This window comes from Piliocolobus tephrosceles, chromosome 9 (genome assembly GCF_002776525.5).
Source record: "Piliocolobus tephrosceles isolate RC106 chromosome 9, ASM277652v3, whole genome shotgun sequence".
Taxonomy (NCBI): Eukaryota; Metazoa; Chordata; class Mammalia; order Primates; family Cercopithecidae; genus Piliocolobus; species Piliocolobus tephrosceles.
Genome location: NC_045442.1, coordinates 118876199 through 118892931, shown reverse-complemented (window position 1 = coordinate 118892931; position 16733 = coordinate 118876199). Strand labels below are relative to the sequence as shown.

Here is a 16733-nt window from a genome sequence, read left to right as displayed (position 1 = left end):
AGATGATGATGATGGTGATAACTGTGATGATGACTGTGATGATGATGGTGAAAATGATGATAATGACTGTGGTGATGGCAATGATGATGATGATGGTGATGGTGATAATGACTGTGATGATGATGATGGTGATGATGATGATGGTGATGATGATGATAATGATGATGATGATTAGGTTAGGGAAGCTTCATACTTTGTACAATAACCTGTTTTCTCAGGGAAAGGAATTGTTCTCTGTCCTCCAACTTTATATATATAAGGAAGCACAGAATAGTTTACATCTTGACCAAATTCTGTTAACAGCCTTGTTTGTTAAATTACCCAAGGTGCAGCTCAGTGATCAAAAGATGTGCAGGGTGTTTCGGGCTAGTGTAGGGAGATCCAGCCAGTTATGAAGCGAACACTTGCTAAAGTAAGAAGAAAGGGGAGCAGTTTTAAAGGAAAAATAGAGAAGGTATTTTTTATATCATTCAGTAGCATAAATGAAAATGTAGATCATAAATGAATTTTCTGCCTGGCAGAGGCATACCACATTGTTAGGGAGGATGCTTACCTGTTTCTGTTCAAAAGGATGTCAGAGAACACAAAAATGATCTAAAACACATTTGATAGGATTGAGAATACTACATATCAACTGGCTCTGTTTGTTTCTGTCATTTATTCAAGGCCTCGTGCCTTCTCACTGCTGGCTGCACTGTGTGCACGCTGTTCCTCTGATGTTCAAAATGTCCCAGGGTACCTTGCCAGCAGCAGCATTTCATCAACCCGTCACACCGGAGTCAAAATCCCTCCAGACACTAGCTTTGAGATTTAGACAACTTCTTGAACCTTGATGAGTTCAATTTCCACATCTGTAAAATAGGGATAAATAATGGGAATATAATATACACAATGTTCTGCATCTTTGTTTTTGCATTTAACAGTATATCTTGGGAATAATTCTGTATTATACACGTAAATCTACTTAATTATTTTACATGACTGCATAGTCCTCCATTGTATTTTTATTTATCTATTTATTTATTTAATTTTAGAAATAGGATCTCACTGTGTTGCCCAGGCTGGAGGACAGTGGTGCAATCATAGCTCATTGCAGCCTTGAACTTCTGGGCTCAAGTGATCCTCCTGCCTCAGCCTCTCAAGTAGCTGGGACTACAGGCACACACCACCATGCTCAGCTAAGTTTTTATTTTATTTATTTATTTTTGTAGAGACAGGATCACTGCTAAGGGTGGTCTCAAACTCCTGGCCTCAAGCAGTCCTCCTGCCTTGGTCTCCCAAAGTGCTGGGATTACAGGCATGAGCCACCACGCCTGGCCTCCATTTTTTTTTTAGATTGTAACTTACTTAACCAGTGCCCTATTAATGGATATTTAGAATTTTTCCAGTGTTCTGCTATTGCAAACTTTTATTGATTGTTTTAAGCCAGAATATTGATTTTTTTTACACAGACACAGCCAAATGTCCCTTAAATGTAGTAATTATTTTACCCATAAGGACTCTGTGTTTTTTTATGGAATAACTTGAAGCATACTTAAAGAGTGTATTGATGTGTGTTTAGTTAGCAGGAAGCTTAAAAGAATTTTCCTTTAAGTTACTTGTTGAGACATCTGCCCTGAATGAGAATGAAAATAAGCTCAAAAGAGTGCCTAAAGTCAGAGGGTCTGGTGAATGGGAATGGCTGGATGAGGGATGGGCTGTTGGGATTAATCATGAACATTCTGTCCCATCGCCACTTCACCATTCAGGTTTTGCCCACCATGTGACAATGGGGCTATGCGGCTGGCATTAGGAGCGTGTTGGATTTTTGTAGCAGCCAGAGAGCAGAACATGAGCATTTGCTAGGTCTGGTTCCCCCACCATCAGGGATGGGAGTGAGAAAGGGGAGTTCCGCTCTGAAGAGCCACCTCTGCAGGGAGAAATCTGTCTCCAGCAGGAGATCTGGGAAGACCACAGTGAGAAGTGCTGTCGAAGAGGTCCACACAGGTGATGAAAAAAGAGAGTATCCTGGGGGTTGCAGTTTCATCCAAGTCAGTACCTTTGTCATCCATGGAAAATGTACCCTGGCAACAAATGCGTGCATGGCCCACGTGGACACTTTATTTGCTCTTGAGTGTTGCCAGCTTTTTACGCTGTAGCTATAAGGAGATTTTGTAATCTCAAAAAGAACTGAATATTTTTTTAAGAGACAGGGTCTCACTCTGTCACACTGTGGGCTGGAGTGCAATGGTGTGATCATAGCTCATTGTAACTTTGAACTCCTGGGCTCAAGTGATCCACCCACTTCAGCCTCCCAAGGAGGTAGGACGATAGGCCTGTGCAACTACACCTAGCTAATTTTTTCTTTTTCTTTTTTTGGTAGAGTTGGGGGTCTCGCTGTGTTGTCCAGGCTGGTCTCCAACTCCTGGCCTCAAGTGATCCTCCTGCCTTGGCCTCTCAAACTATTGGGATTACAGGCATGAGCCACCGTGCCTGCCCTGAATATTTTATTCTGCCTCTGCCTCCAAAAACCAGGCTTCGATAGGTGCTCCCTGTTGGTATAAGAAAAAAGAAAAAGATTGACTCACGTTGGTTCCATATCAACCTTTAACAAATGGCATTAAAAGAGCAGAGATAAAATGTGGGAGCCTGTCAGAGAAGTGAAGGAGGAAAGCAGGGAGTGCTATTAAACGAAGCATGTTTTTAAGAGCTCTCATGTGGAATTTGTCTTCTGCATTTGGATCAGAGGCTGTGAACAGTAAAGATTTAGTGCCACAGAAACACCTGCAGAAACCAAAGTGTCACAAGCAATGATTGTGTCAGCATTTTGATGCCTTCTCCCTGTGACAAGTATTGTCATAACCTAGACCTGCCCTGGTGGCGGTTTCAGACATAGGATTGTACTCAGAATGAAAATTGATCTGGACAAAAATTAAGCTAATCGTGTGGGTATTTGAGAATGTCTCATCATGGTTCTTGAAGCTATTATACAGGATTGCTTATCATTGAGGAATTTGCCAGTTAAAGAGGAAGATGAGAATTTTTCAGTGAGAAAGCATAACTGTTTTGAAGGATTCTCTCTGTTCCTAAGCATCTACTTGCTAAAGTTAAGGATATGTTTCTAATTTGAACTGGTTGGTCAGGCACCGGTCCTAGTTAATAAGAACCCGAGTTACAGTTTTTTTTTGTTTTTTTTTTTTAAGAAATAGAATTTTAATACTTTTAGCTTAAGCATTAGCATAAACAAATGTAAGGCTTACTATGTAATTGTCAGGTGGAGGGCTTTAAAAGATACATTTTAATGAATAGACATTGTATCTAAGTTGGATATCCATTTTCTTGGACACATTTGTTCTTCAAGCATGTGAAAGCAAGTCTTTTTGCTGTGTTTGCTTGGCAGAACTTTATTTTCCAGTTTGGGCCTGGCTTTTCTTAGGTCAATGTGCTGAATTAGCACTACAAAATGTCATTAGTGGTATGCGATTTAGTGAAGATTTTTAGCTGAAGATTCTATCAGAAGGAGTTAGTCACTTCTAAAATTGCCAAATTTCTGCCGGGAGAGTTGCGTAGACATTGAACATTGAGACCATTTACTTCACTACTGTCATTCCTTCCTTCCCTCCCTCCCTCCTTCCCTCCCTCCCTCCCTCCCTCCCTCCTTCCCTCCCTCCCTCCTTCCCTCCTTCCTTCCCTCCTTCCCTCCTTCCCTCCCTCCTTCCCTCCTTCCCTCCTTCCCTCCTTCCTTCCCTCCTTCCCTCCTTCCCTCCTTCCCTCCTTCCCTCCTTCCCTCCCTCCTTCCCTCCTTCCCTCCTTCCCTCCTTCCCTCCTTCCCTCCCTCCTTCCCTCCTTCCCTCCTTCCCTCCTTCCCTCCTTCCTTCCTTCCTTCCTTCTTTCCTTCCCTCCTTCCCTCCTTCCTTCCCTCCTTCCCTCCTTCCTTCCCTCCCCCACTCCTTTCTTCCCTCCTTCCCTCCCTCCCTCCCTCTTTCCTTCTTTCCCTCCTTCCCTTCTTCCTTCTCTCTTTTGCTTTTCGATGGAGTCTCGCTCTGTGACCCAGGCTGGAGTGCAATGATGTGATCTCAGCTCCCTGCAACCTCCGCTGCCCGGGTTCAAGCAGTTCTCCTGCCTCAGCCTCATGAGTAGCTAGGATTACAGGCGTGTGCCACCACGCCTGGCTAATTTTTGTATTCTTGAAGACGGGGTTTCACCATGTTGGTCAGGCTGGTCTCGAACTCCTGATCTTGTGATTCACCTGCCTCGGCACCCGAAAAGTGCTGGGATTACAGGCGTGAGCCACTGCGCCCAGCTGACTTCACTACTGTTACGATCCATTCGAATTCTCTGGGGTCTGTAAGGGTTAGGGTTAGCAAACAGGTTTTTCCGTTTTAAGAGTTGATTCTGATCTGGATCAAAAGGCACCTGTCTATTTCCTAGCCGGTCTCAAGCCAAGTACCACCAACTTCATTTTTTGCTCCCTTCCTTCCTTCTTCTTCTTCTTCTTCTCTTTTTTTTAGGGTCTCTCTTTGTTACCCTGGCTGGAGTGCAGTGGTGCAGTCATGGCTTACTGCAGTCTCAGCCATCCAGCCCAAGTGATCCTCCTACCTCAGCTTCATGGGTAGCTGGGACCATAGGCATGCATCACCATGGCCGGATCATTTTTGAATTATTTTTTGGTAAAGATGGGGTTTTATCCTGTTGTCCAGGCTGGTCTGGAACTCCTAGTCTTAAGTGATCCTCCTGCCTTGGCCTCCCAAAGTGCTGAGATTACAGGCATGAGCCGTGGTACCCCAGCTTTTCAGTGTTTTAAAACCAGCCTTTAATATTGTGGTGACGTGACACTGGGGAAAATAATACGATTGGTAGAAAAGAACATTTTAATTTATGGTCGGAGGCCAGGGGGTAACGTCTACAGACCCAGTTACACAGTCTGGTAGGGGCAATAGGCTGGAAGTGATGCTGTTCATAAAGTTAATAACAGTCAGTCTGATTTGTATGTAGAATGACTAAAAAGCATAGAAAGGCAAAGCACCAATAATAGCTACACTAAGCTAATAGGGCAGATCATTTCAGTATCATCTGATTATTTCTTGGTCTAATTTGGGATGGATATAATTTCACCCAGTGGTTGGTTTAGTGAACTGTCATGAATCAAAAAGACAGCTCCCGAATTCCTGATTCTCATTAAAAGTCAGAGGAGTCCTTTTCAGGTTTCAACAGTTCCATTTGACCAACAGTTTTGGAGCACTTAAAATGTGCAAGTCACAGCAGATTGTTCGGAGGCTACAATTTTGACCATTTTGTGATTAAATTGCTCTTGTCCGAGAAAAGAATTTATTTTAAAATAACATGCACTTATTTATTTATTTATTTATTTATTTATTTATTTATTTATTTATTTTTGAGACTGAGTCTCACTCTGTCGCTCAGGCTGGAGTGCAGCAGCATGACCTCGGTTCACTGCAACAACTTCCGCCTCCCGGGTTCGAGCAGTTCTTCTGCCTCGCCTCCCGAGTACCTGGGACTACAGACGCCCACCACCACTCCTGGCTCATTTTTGTATTTTAGTTAGAGACAGGGTTTCACCATGTTGGCCAGACTGCTCTTGAACTCCTCATCTCAGGTGATCCACCCTCCTCGGCCTTCCAAAGTGTTGGGATTACAGGTGTGAGCCACCATGCCCAGCTATTATTGGTTTTTTTGTTTGTTTTTTTTGCTTTTTTTTGAGACAGTCTTGCTCTGCCACCCAGGCTGGAGTGCAGTGGCACGATCTTGGTTCAATGCAACCTCTACCTCCTGGGTTCAAGTGATTCTCCTATCTCAGCCTCCCGAGTTGGCCGGGATTACAGACGCCCACCACCACGCCCGGCTAATTTTTGTATTTTTTCAGTAAAGATCTGTTTCGCCATGGTGGCCAGGCTGATCTCAAACTCCTGACCTCATGTGATCTACCCGCCTTGGCCTCCCAAAGTGCTAGGATTACAGGTGTTAGCCTCTACGTAGGCCTGGCTGTTGCCCGATTATTCTTAACAACCTTAGGTTAAAGATGAAAGGTATTAGAAACTGGAAAACATTATGAGAAACTGGGATAGAAACAGATTTCTTGTTTCCATTTTTTACAATAATAATTGGTCGTGAGGAGGGAGTTAGCCAGCATATCTCTGGGCTTGGCTTGGTTCTGAGTTCTGGGCCCAGCATAAGCTAAAGGTCTGGAGTTAAGATGGCTGGAGTCAGAATGACTCTATGATAATTTTTTAACTACAGGTAAGCACATGCCTAAATATAGCACAGGAGAAGGGTGAAAAACCAGTTCACGAGCCCTTAAATGTCTGTTTTTAGCGAAGGCATCCTTAGGGCACATGCATTTTGTGTTGCTTTTTCGGGGAACTCAGGAAGAACATTCCCTGAGCCCGGGTCCGCTTCTTTTCTTTGCCCTGTCACTCGCTGGTCGCTTGAACCTCAGACCATTTCACTCAGAGAGGACTGGGTATACATTTAACAGCATGGAGAGCCAACCATCGTAACGCCACAGTCCACTGAAACTGACTAGATAAAGCAAAGCAAAACAGCTTTTATTTTCCAGAGCCATCATTTATGAAGTTAAAAGTCTAAGTAGTCATTTAGAGTTCTTTCATCACTATGGAGGATGGGATGGTTTCCTTTAGTCTTGGAAATTTGGTTCTCAAAAGATTATTTCCTTTGCAGGCACCTGGCTTATAATCGGATGAGCTGCCTGTGGGTGATGATTTGATTTTCTTTGAAATGTGGGGAAAAGGAGGAAGGATTCAACTTTTGCAATTTGTACAGCCTATCATCAGGTGAAGAAAACATGTAGCATTTCAAGATTAAATTTTTATTTGACCTTTCCAGTAATTTATCACAGAAATTCCTTTTTGATGGAAATTTGGTGTTTCTTAAATAGAATAATGGCTTTCTTTATCATTCAAATAAATGTCTTGTCACAACTTGAAAAAATGCAGCTTTTGAAACACTGGAATTTTTATTTCTCCCACAGTTACGCATTTTCTAAAGTTCTTTCATGTGTATAAAAATCTGCTGTCTCTTTTTGCCAAATTTTACTTATTCAACAAGGATGAAGGTTTATAGGGAGAAAATATCATAAATTAACAAATATAAGACTTTTTCCAGTCAAAACAAACAGTGATCTCTGGATTATTCCACTGTATAATATTACTTAAGCATTCAGGCACGTAAGTGCATGTTTTAAAATAAATCAGGAGGGACTCAAATCATTTTTATGCCTCAAGAGAAACCTTTGAGGTTCTTTCTGTACAGGCTTGCATAGAAACTTAGAGAAACATATTATGGAGGAGAAAAGAGATAGTACTGTTTTCTAGTACTAGTGTTAAGTGGATAGTGCTAGTGTTGAGTGGATGGTACTAGTGTTAAGTGGATAGTGCTAGTGTTGAGTGGATGGTACTAGTGTTGAGTGGATAGTACTAGTGTTGAGTGGATAGTACTGGTGTTGAGTAGAAGGTCATTAGGATACATTACTTACTTTGCAGATCTACAGCACAGGAGAAGAGTGAAGAGCCTGATGGAGAATCAGAGGAGAGCCCCCAATAATGGTGATCATCAGAATTGTCTTGAGCACCAGTTGGCACAAGTATTATTAGGTCTAGAGACACAGAAACAGAATACATGCACCTCCCATTCTTGTATAGGAAGCATGTCAAGGACTGTAATGGGATGTGCACATGGGATAGATAATGTACGTTTAAGCCACATTTTTTAGAAGGAGAGCATCATTCTGCCTGGGTGAGAAGCAATTGAGAAAACCTTAAAAGGGGAGGAAATAAGAGGTCAAGGTGGGTGGGTCACTTGAGGTCAGGAGTTCGAGACCAGCCTGACCAACACGGTGAAAACTTGTCTCTACTAAAAAAAAAAAAAAAAAAAAAGCTAACTGGGCATGGCGGTGTGCGCCTGTAGTCTTAGCTATTGAGGAGACTGAGGCAGGAGAATGGCTTGAACCCCAGAGGCGGGAGTTGCATTGAGCCGAGATGATGCCACAGCACTCCAGCCTGGGTGACAGAGTGAGACTCTGTCTCACAGTAAAAAAACCAAGAAGGAAAAAGGAGGAAATATACCATCTGGGCCTTTGAAAAATACTTGGAATTAGCTGGGCGCAGTGGCTCACACCTATAATCCCAGCACTTTGGGAGGCCGAGGCGGGCAGATCACGAGGTCAGGAGATCGAGACCATCCTGGCCAACATGGTGAAACCCCGTCTCTACTAAAAATACAAAAATTAGCCTGGCGTGGTGGTGAGTGCCTGTAATCCCAGCTACTCGGGAGGCTGAGGCAGGAGAATTGCTTGAACCAGGGATTCGGAGGTTGCAGTGAGCCACGATAGCACCACTGTACTCCAGCCTGGGTGACAGAGTGAGACTCTGTCTCAAAAAAAGAAAGAAAAAGACATGGAATTTTGCCAAGCAGAATGAAAAAGGAATGGATGACATTCAGGGAAGGAGGGGATGGGCAGAACTTGAACAAAGGCCAGTGGTGTGAAAGGCCATTGTGTGTTCGGGAAACTGCCTGTTGAGTGGTGTGGTTGGGTTGAGGTGACTTGTATATGGCTGGGAGTGTTTGTGTTGGGGACAGTGGCTGTCGTGGCAGATGAGCCTGCAAAGTTGTGGTCAGGTTTAGAAAAGCTTTGAGTGGCATGGGTAACTTGCAAAGGGATTTGAACTTGATCCCATAGACATGAAACCTCAACGATTTAAGTAGGGTAATGACATAATCAAATCTTATTTCCAGAAGAGTAATTTCAGTAACAGGAGGTAGCAGGTAGCAGTGGGCTTGCTGGGGACTACGGGACCAGGAAGGAGTGGGTGGAGGTATTGCAGAATTGAGAGGAGGATATGAACCAGAGGAACAGTGAAGGGATGGAGGAACAGGCGGGCGTTTGAGACTCTTGTCTCAAGTGGAAGACCTGAACATACTTGGCGATGGAAATGACAGAGACAGAGCAGTAAAGTAGATAGGTTTCTAGGCCGCATTACCGATTAGTAGAAATGAAAGAGAGAAGTTTTGGGGTAAAGATAGCTGTGTTTCACTTTGGTTATCGTGCTCTCGAGAGGCTGGGAAGGGCCTTTGTGGGTGGAGAAGGTAAGGTTTGCACATGAGAGAGATTAAAATGTGGATGAAGCTTAGGAGACTATCAAAGGACAGAGGGGGCTGAGACTGTGGACACAGCTGAGATTTCCATGGGGAGGATACAGACTAGGAAGAAGGAAGGGTTGCAGATGAACCCTTGGGGGCGCATTGATGTTTGAAGGGAGAAAGAGGAGATGGAGGTGGAAAGGAAATGGACTTAGAGGCAGAAGGAGAGAACTATGCTGTAGAACCAAGAAGCAAAGAATTTTAGGAAGAAGGTCAAGGCAAAAACCAGTAGGATGAGCAGTGAGAAGAAGCCATTGGGTTTAGCAACTGGGAGGCCCCTGGGAGGCCCAGCCCACGAGGGTCCAGTCAAGTGGTGGTGGAGGAAGAAGGCGAACTACAGAGAGAAGAGTGGGGCACGGGCTCCAGGCCAGTGCAAGCTGTGCCCAGATGACAATTTCAAGTTGCCAGCATGATTCAGTCTGGCTGGAGTGCTCCATCATTCAGCTTTAAACGCACAGTGCTTGTGTTTTATAGCCTATAGAGTGCAACCTGCTTTGACCTCTTTGTATTTTTTAAAACTTTGTCACTCTGTTCCTGCTTTTGTTCCTTGGAATTTATGTTCTTGGGTTGCGGGAAGTCTTTGTAGGTTTTCAGAACATTTTCCTTGCTGTAGCCTTTCTTGTCACAAGGACACCCCCCTCCTCTGTCTCTCTCTCTCTCTCACACACACACACACGCACACACACACACACCACTGTGTTATATAATTACATAGAGAGTGCTGAAACTGTTCATTCATGAGCTTTGTGTTTGATGTTTCTAATTAAATTTCCTGGAACAGGGGAAGTGTCAAGTGATTTCTGTTTATTGTGGGAACAATAACAGTTTATGGTAATCTTATATCCCTTAAGAAGGCCAGAGAACTTTGTCTTTCGAAAGCTTAAAGCAGGTAAATGCACATTGTTTGGCTAAATGATAAAGCAGGTGGATTTGCGGGCTTGGAGCGATGGCAGCTCATCTGACGACAGGGTCTTCTAACCCCTCCATCCCTGTCACCTGCAGTGCTTGCCAAGCGCACGCCCTGGTAGCCATAGGTATCAGCCCATGACTACCCATGACTCTTAATGAGTCTGGGTATCAGACTCATGGAGAAAGGACCTCGGAGGCAATAGGAAACCGAGTTCTATTTTCTGCCCTTTACCACTTGTGTGATGGGACTCAGTATCCTCATCTGTAAAATGGAGACGGCAGTAACTTCTTGTCTGCTTCATGGGGTTGCTGTAAGGAATGGATTCACTGATAGATGCCAGAGTCCTTTGTAAATATCAAGTTGCTCACGCCAGCTGGCACTGTACAGTTGATATAATTTTTTTGTCCTTTAGAGAGGTATTTAGTGAAAAGGTCTATCTAGTTTTTCCAATGTACCCGTCCTCAGGCAACATCATTGATTAGAAGTAAGCAGACCTTTTATGTTTATCTTTTTATTGCAGTGAAATATACATAACATAAACTTTACCACTTTAACTTTTTTTGGGGGGTGGGGTGCGGGGTACGGTGGGGGACAAGGTCTTGCTCTATGGCCCAGGCTGAAGTACAGTGCCGTGGTCATGGCTCACTGCAGCCTTGACCTCCCGGGCCCAAGTGATCCTCCTACCTTAGCCTCCCAAGTAGCTGGTATGACAGGTGTATACCACCGTACCTGGCTAATATTTTAATTTTTTGTAGATACAGGGTTTCACTGTGCTGCCCAGGCTGGTCTCAAACTCCTGGGCTCAAGCGATCCTCCCCCCTCAGCCTCCCAAAGTGCTGGGATTATAGGCATGAGCTTCCGTGCCTGGCCTGTTTTAACCATCTGACAGAGTACAGTTTGGTGGCATCGAGTACATTCACGTTGTTGTGCAACCATCAGCCCTATCCATCTCCAGACCTTTTTTTTTTTCTTTTTGAGACGGAGTCTCACTTTGTTATCGAGGCTGGAGTGCATAGGCGTGATCTCAGCTCACTGCAGCCTCCGCCTCCTGGACCCAAGTGATTCTCCCACCTCAGCCTCCCGAGTAGCTGGGACTACAGACATGTGCCACCACACACTGCTAATTTTTATAGTTTTAGTAGAGATGGGGTTTCACTATATTGGCCAGCCTGGTCTCAAACTCTTCACCTCAAGTGATCTGCCTGTCTTGGCCTCCCAAAGTGCTGGGATTACAGGCATGAGCCACCGTGCCTGGCCTCCAGATCCTTTTCGTCTACCCAGACGGAAACTCTGTCCCCATTAAACAGAACTCCCCATTGCCTTCTCTCCCTAGTCCCTAGCAACCACAGTTCTACTTTCTTCCTCTATGAATTTGATGACTTTGGACACCTCCTGTAAGTAGAATCATACAGTATTGGCTTTTTGTATCTGGTTTATTTCCTTTAGCATAGTGTCCTCAGAGTTCATCCGTGTTCCAGCATGGGTCAGAATTCCATTGCTATTTGTGGCTATTTACTGTTATATGTGTAGACCAGATTTTATCCATTTGTCCCCCAGTGGATGCAAGGGTTGTTGCCACCTCATGGCTGTTGTGAATAATGCTGCTGTGACTGTGGCTGTCCACGCACCTGTTCATTCCCTGCTTTCACTTCTGGGTATAGACCTCGGCGTGGAGTTGCGTGCTGACTTGCATTTGCAGAGAATGCGACTGGAACCTTGGCTCTGTGACTCTACTCAGGATCTTCTGATGGAGACTTCTTGGTCATGTGGTGTCAAGCCTGGGCCGTTTAGCATGTGACTCTCTTGACATACCTCTGTGCCGTTCTCCTGCCTTCTCCACAGGGGACCACATAGCCCATCCCCACCTAACCAGGGACAAAGGCAGAAAAACCCTAGCTCCACGGGCACTACTGCCTCGCCGTGTTGTCAGCTTCCTGCCATGGCAGTGCTGGCTCTGAGCAGACCCCTCAGTCCCTTCCTCAATCTCTTGTCCCTCGGTCTGAGTCCTGCGGCAACCTCACTTCTCACTCCATTTCCTCCAAGCAAGGAAATGCTTTTCTCTTATAGGCTCCCAAGGGTCCGATTGAGCAGGGTGTCCCCTCTGCGTTGGCCGTGGTCATTTCTGATCACAGGGATTCCGTAGAGGAAGGAGCACCTGTGGATGGAGAGTGCAGCGAGGGGCAGCCCAGGAGGAAAGGGGCCTGATTGCGGTTCCCAGCCCAAGCCCTTGTCCGTGGTCATTGCTGCCAAAGGGCTTTTCCACCTTCTGGAAAATGGACTTAGTAAATCCAACAAACTCAGGAACACTGGGGTGTCATCAGCGTTAGGGACTCAAGTGGCCAACAGGGAAACTGACTGACTGACTGACTGACTGACTGAATGAATGAATGAATGAATGAAGTATCTGGTATTAAACCACCCGTGGTGCTTGAACCTTGGTCTTTCCCCAGTGATTTTTCTCATACTTTAACATAGTTCTTGTTCTACCTCCCGGAGGGTAGTGAGGGGGAACACGTACCTCCTCATTCAGGGTCTTGGCCCACCTGAGAACTCTGTGAGGTGCAGTCACCTGTCTCCCCCTGGCTTAGAGATGAGTGAGGAGGGATGGGCCACGGGCTCAGGGGCCGTCTCTGGAATTGTTATGATTTGAGTTTCCTGGACAAAAGCCATTGGCCATGGCCGGTGTCACTGGGAATGCCTGACTCTGTGTATCCCTCTGTGATAAACCTGTGGTGGGTTTATGTGTTTATATTTAATGATGATTGTTCTGGCAGGTTCTAGAAGGTTTGGCTTCTGGGACGTAGTGTTTTGAGGGGAGAATCCTACGGATGAATAATTTGTGGATTTGGGCAGAAGATCCTGCTTCTGATCTTTTTCATCTGGGATATTTTGTGGAAGGACTATGTTCTGTCCCTTGGGTTTGTATAATTTAAAACAGACCTTGAAGCTATAGACAGGCTTCTCTCATGAGCATTCATGGGCCGGTGGGAATGCTGTCCTGAAGTTAATTGCACTGAGTGGAAGTGAATTCCTCTCGCTGGAAAGGAATTTTAAACATGCATTTACCTTCCCTTGGATTGTGACAGAGTGTGCATTGCTGTAAGGAGGCCAAGGAGAGGAGGAGGAAGGGTGTTCCCTGTGTTCAGGAATCTCTTTGACAGTGACTAAAGTAGGGGTTCCCAACCCCTAGGCCGCAGACCAATACCGGTAGGGTATGTGGCCTGTCAGGAACTTTGCCACACAGCAAGAAGTGAGCAGCAGGCAAGCAAGCAAAGCTTCACTGTACTTAACAGCCACTTCCTGTTGCTCCCGTTACCGCCTGAGCTCCACCTCCTGTCAGATCAGCAGCGGCACTGGATTCTCATAGGAGCACGAACCCTGTTGTGAACTGTGCACATGAGGGATCCAGGTTCCACGCTCCTTATGAGAATCTAATGCCTGATGATCTGTCACTGTCTCCCATCACCCCCAGATGGGACCGTCTAGTTGCAGGAAAACAAGCTCAGACTCCCACGGATTCTGCATTATGGCGAGTTGTAGAATTATTTCATTATACATTAGTGTGTAATAATAATAGAAATAAAGTGGCTGGGCATGGTGGTTCACACCTATAATCCCAGCACTTTGGGAGTTCGAGGCGAGTGAATCACGTGAGGTCGGGACTTCGAGAGCATAGCCTGGGCAACATGGTGAAACCCCATCTCTACTAAAAATACAAAAATTAGCCAGGAGAGCTCCTTAGGAAGCTGAAGCAGGAGAATCGCTTGAACCTGGGAGGCAGAGGTTACAGTGAGCCAAGATTGTGCCACTGCACTCCAGCCTGGGCAATAGAGCCAGACTCCATCTCAAAAAAATGGAATAAAGTGCACAAGAAATGTAATGCACTTGAGTCATCCCAAAACCACCCTCCTCGCCCGGGTCCATGGAAAAATTGGTTTCCATGAAGCTGGTCCCTGATGCCAAAAAAGGTTGGGGACCATTGGACTGAAGAAGATAATGCCTGAAGCCCTGGCATTACCATAACACTGGCGCTTCCAGTGGTTTCTCCGGACACAGGAACGTTGGTTTCTTGAAGCAGGAGTTGAAAGTCTCAGGACAGAGAACGACTTGGTGGGCTCTGGTACTTCCCTGTGCACAGAGCTGGGATCTGGAGGATCTGGGGATGACGGAGGAGCCTGTTCCGTGCCGGGGTTATTAGTGGAGTTCTGCGTGCAGGGCTTGCTTGCCGTCAGTAAAGGAGGTGGTCTTGGTGCTGGCTCTGGGGCTCCCTGATCACAAGGGGCTCCTCCAGAGAAATGGGCTCTCCAGCCCCAGATGCCGTTGCAGAGTGAAATGTGTATTTTCAGGCAGGACAGTCTTCCCCACTCCATGGCCCTTGTTGTGAGTTTCTTTGGTTTAAAAAGGATTCAAGCTGCTTGGTGAGCACTCGTACCCTCGGACCAGTTAATGACCCTGTGTCTGGACCACCTACAACGCTGCTCACACTGCGTCATATCCTTACCCAGCTGGGAGAAGGAGTCCAGTGTTTGCAGAGCGCTCTGAAATTTCCTCTAGACGAAAAAGCCTGTGAGGACCTGGGGGTTTTAGTGTGACTTTCTGGTCTGCGTGGAGGTGGGGAGAGCTGACACCGGCAGAAGGATCCAGTCCTTTTCTGTAGAAGAAACCTCTTGTGGGCTCCAAAGTGACGCCACTGTGCTGTGCAGCAGCTGGTACTGGGAGGTGGCCTCACCATATTGACCTCCACATCCACATGTCCCTTTGCAGGAAAGCATGCCTGCCCCTGTGTACTTCTTTTTTTTAAAAATTACTATTATTATTATTATTTTTTGAGACAGAGCCTTACTCTGTCGCTCAGGCTGGAGTGCAGTGGCATGATCTCGGCTCACTGCAACCTCTGCCTCCCGGGTTCAAGCGATTCTCCTGCCTCAGCCTCCCAGGTAGCTGGGATGACAGGTGTGTGCCACCCCGCCTTGCTAATTTTTTGTATTGTTAGTAGAGACGGGGTTTCACCATGTTGGCCAAACTCGTCTTGAACTCCTGACCTCAGGTGATCCACCTGCCTCAGCCTCCCAAAGTTCTGGGATTACAGGCGTGAGCCACTGTGCCTGGACGGACGCCCCTGTGTATTTGTTTGCACAAAGATGTTTGGCAAGGAGCCATGGTGGATAAAAGTAACAGTAATGCTTACAGTTAAGCCGTCATTATTGTTTACTCAAACTTTGGTGGTAGGGTGGATAGAGCTATTGCAAAACCAGACTCCTGCATCTAAGTGTTCTTTTCTCCCTCTTTGTTCACAGCGGGGCCTTTTCGGAAGTGGTTTTAGCTGAAGAGAAGGCAACTGGCAAGCTCTTTGCGGTGAAGTGTATCCCTAAGAAGGCGCTGAAGGGCAAGGAAAGCAGCATAGAGAATGAGATAGCTGTCCTGAGAAAGTAAGTGCTGGAGGGCAGCCCTCCTGCCCTCCTCCCCTCCCCAACACCTTCCCTCCTCCCCTCCCCCCTCCCCCCCTCCCCAACACCTCCCCTCCTCCCTTCCCTACCTCCTGGCCCCCGTGTCCTACAGGATGCCTGCCCCGGAGGCAGACTTTCCTCGGGGGCAGAGGGGCCCCCAGAGGACTCTGCAAATGATAACCAACTTTCAAAGCACTTTTCCCATAGATCTCTCATGTCTTATAACATTCACGGCCGGCTGGGCGCGGTGGCTCAAGCCTGTAATCCCAGCACTTTGGGAGGCCGAGACGGGCGGATCACGAGGTCAGGAGATCGAGACCATCCTGGCTAACACGCTGAAACCCCGTCTCTACTAAAAGAATACAAAAAACTAGCCGGGTGAGGTGGCAGCACCTGTAGTCCCAGCTACTCGGGAGGCTGAGGCAGGAGAATGGCGTGAACCCGGGAGGCGGAGCTTGCAGTGAGCTGAGATCCGGCCACTGCACTCCAGCCTGGGCGACAGAGCGAGACTCCGTCTCAAAAAAAAAAAACATTCACGGCCATGGCTGGAAGTAGTTCTCAGTTCCAAAGAGCACAGCTGTCAGGTAGACTTGCTTGTGAACCGAGACCCTGCCACTCATGATATCTGAGTGACCGTGGGCCGGCTACGGGGCCCTGAGTCTCCTCTGTAAAATGGAGTTCTGGCATCTCCTTGGCAGGGTGTTGTAGGGATTTGGTGAGATGCTGCTTACGATGTTTTTGTGAAGGGCTCACTGCAGCACTCACCACGTAGTAAGTGCTCAGTAAAGGTCTGTGCTGTTGCCACTGCTATGAGTACTGTTGTTGTTGTTGTTGTTACTGTTTTATTTATGATAAGGTGATGAAGCTCATAAAATACAGTCATGTGTACAAAGCCTTGCAGCTCCAGGGTGGCAGAGCCTGGAATACCAACCCGGCCAGTGTTACTTCCGCACGCTCCGATGGTTTCTCCCATTCTCTGCCACAGACATGGCACCTGGCACCCAGCAGGCTGCGTGGAGTTCACTGTTTCAGTGCTTACCTCTTCATTGAGTTTTATTTTGAGTTTTGTGTGTAATAGAAATAAAACAGATTTTTCTTTATTTCCTTTCTTTCCCTCCCTCCCTCCTTCTTTCCTTTCCTTTCTTACCTTTCCTTTCCTTTTCCTTTTCTTTCTTCCTTTCCTTTCCTTTCCTTTCCTTTCCTTTCCTTTCCTTTCCTTT

General features: G+C 46.2%; 1 protein-coding gene across 2 annotated transcripts in view; it reads left to right on the top strand.

Moving 5' to 3' along the window:
• The window catches only part of CAMK1D (calcium/calmodulin dependent protein kinase ID), a 507832-nt gene that overhangs the window by 195791 nt on the left and 295308 nt on the right, over positions 1 to 16733 (top strand). For both annotated transcript variants that reach the window (XM_023223230.3, XM_023223231.2), the window contains exon 2: positions 15364 to 15495. In XM_023223230.3, coding sequence (XP_023078998.1) covers positions 15364 to 15495 — 132 coding nt within the window. The remainder of the gene's footprint in view (positions 1 to 15363; positions 15496 to 16733) is intronic.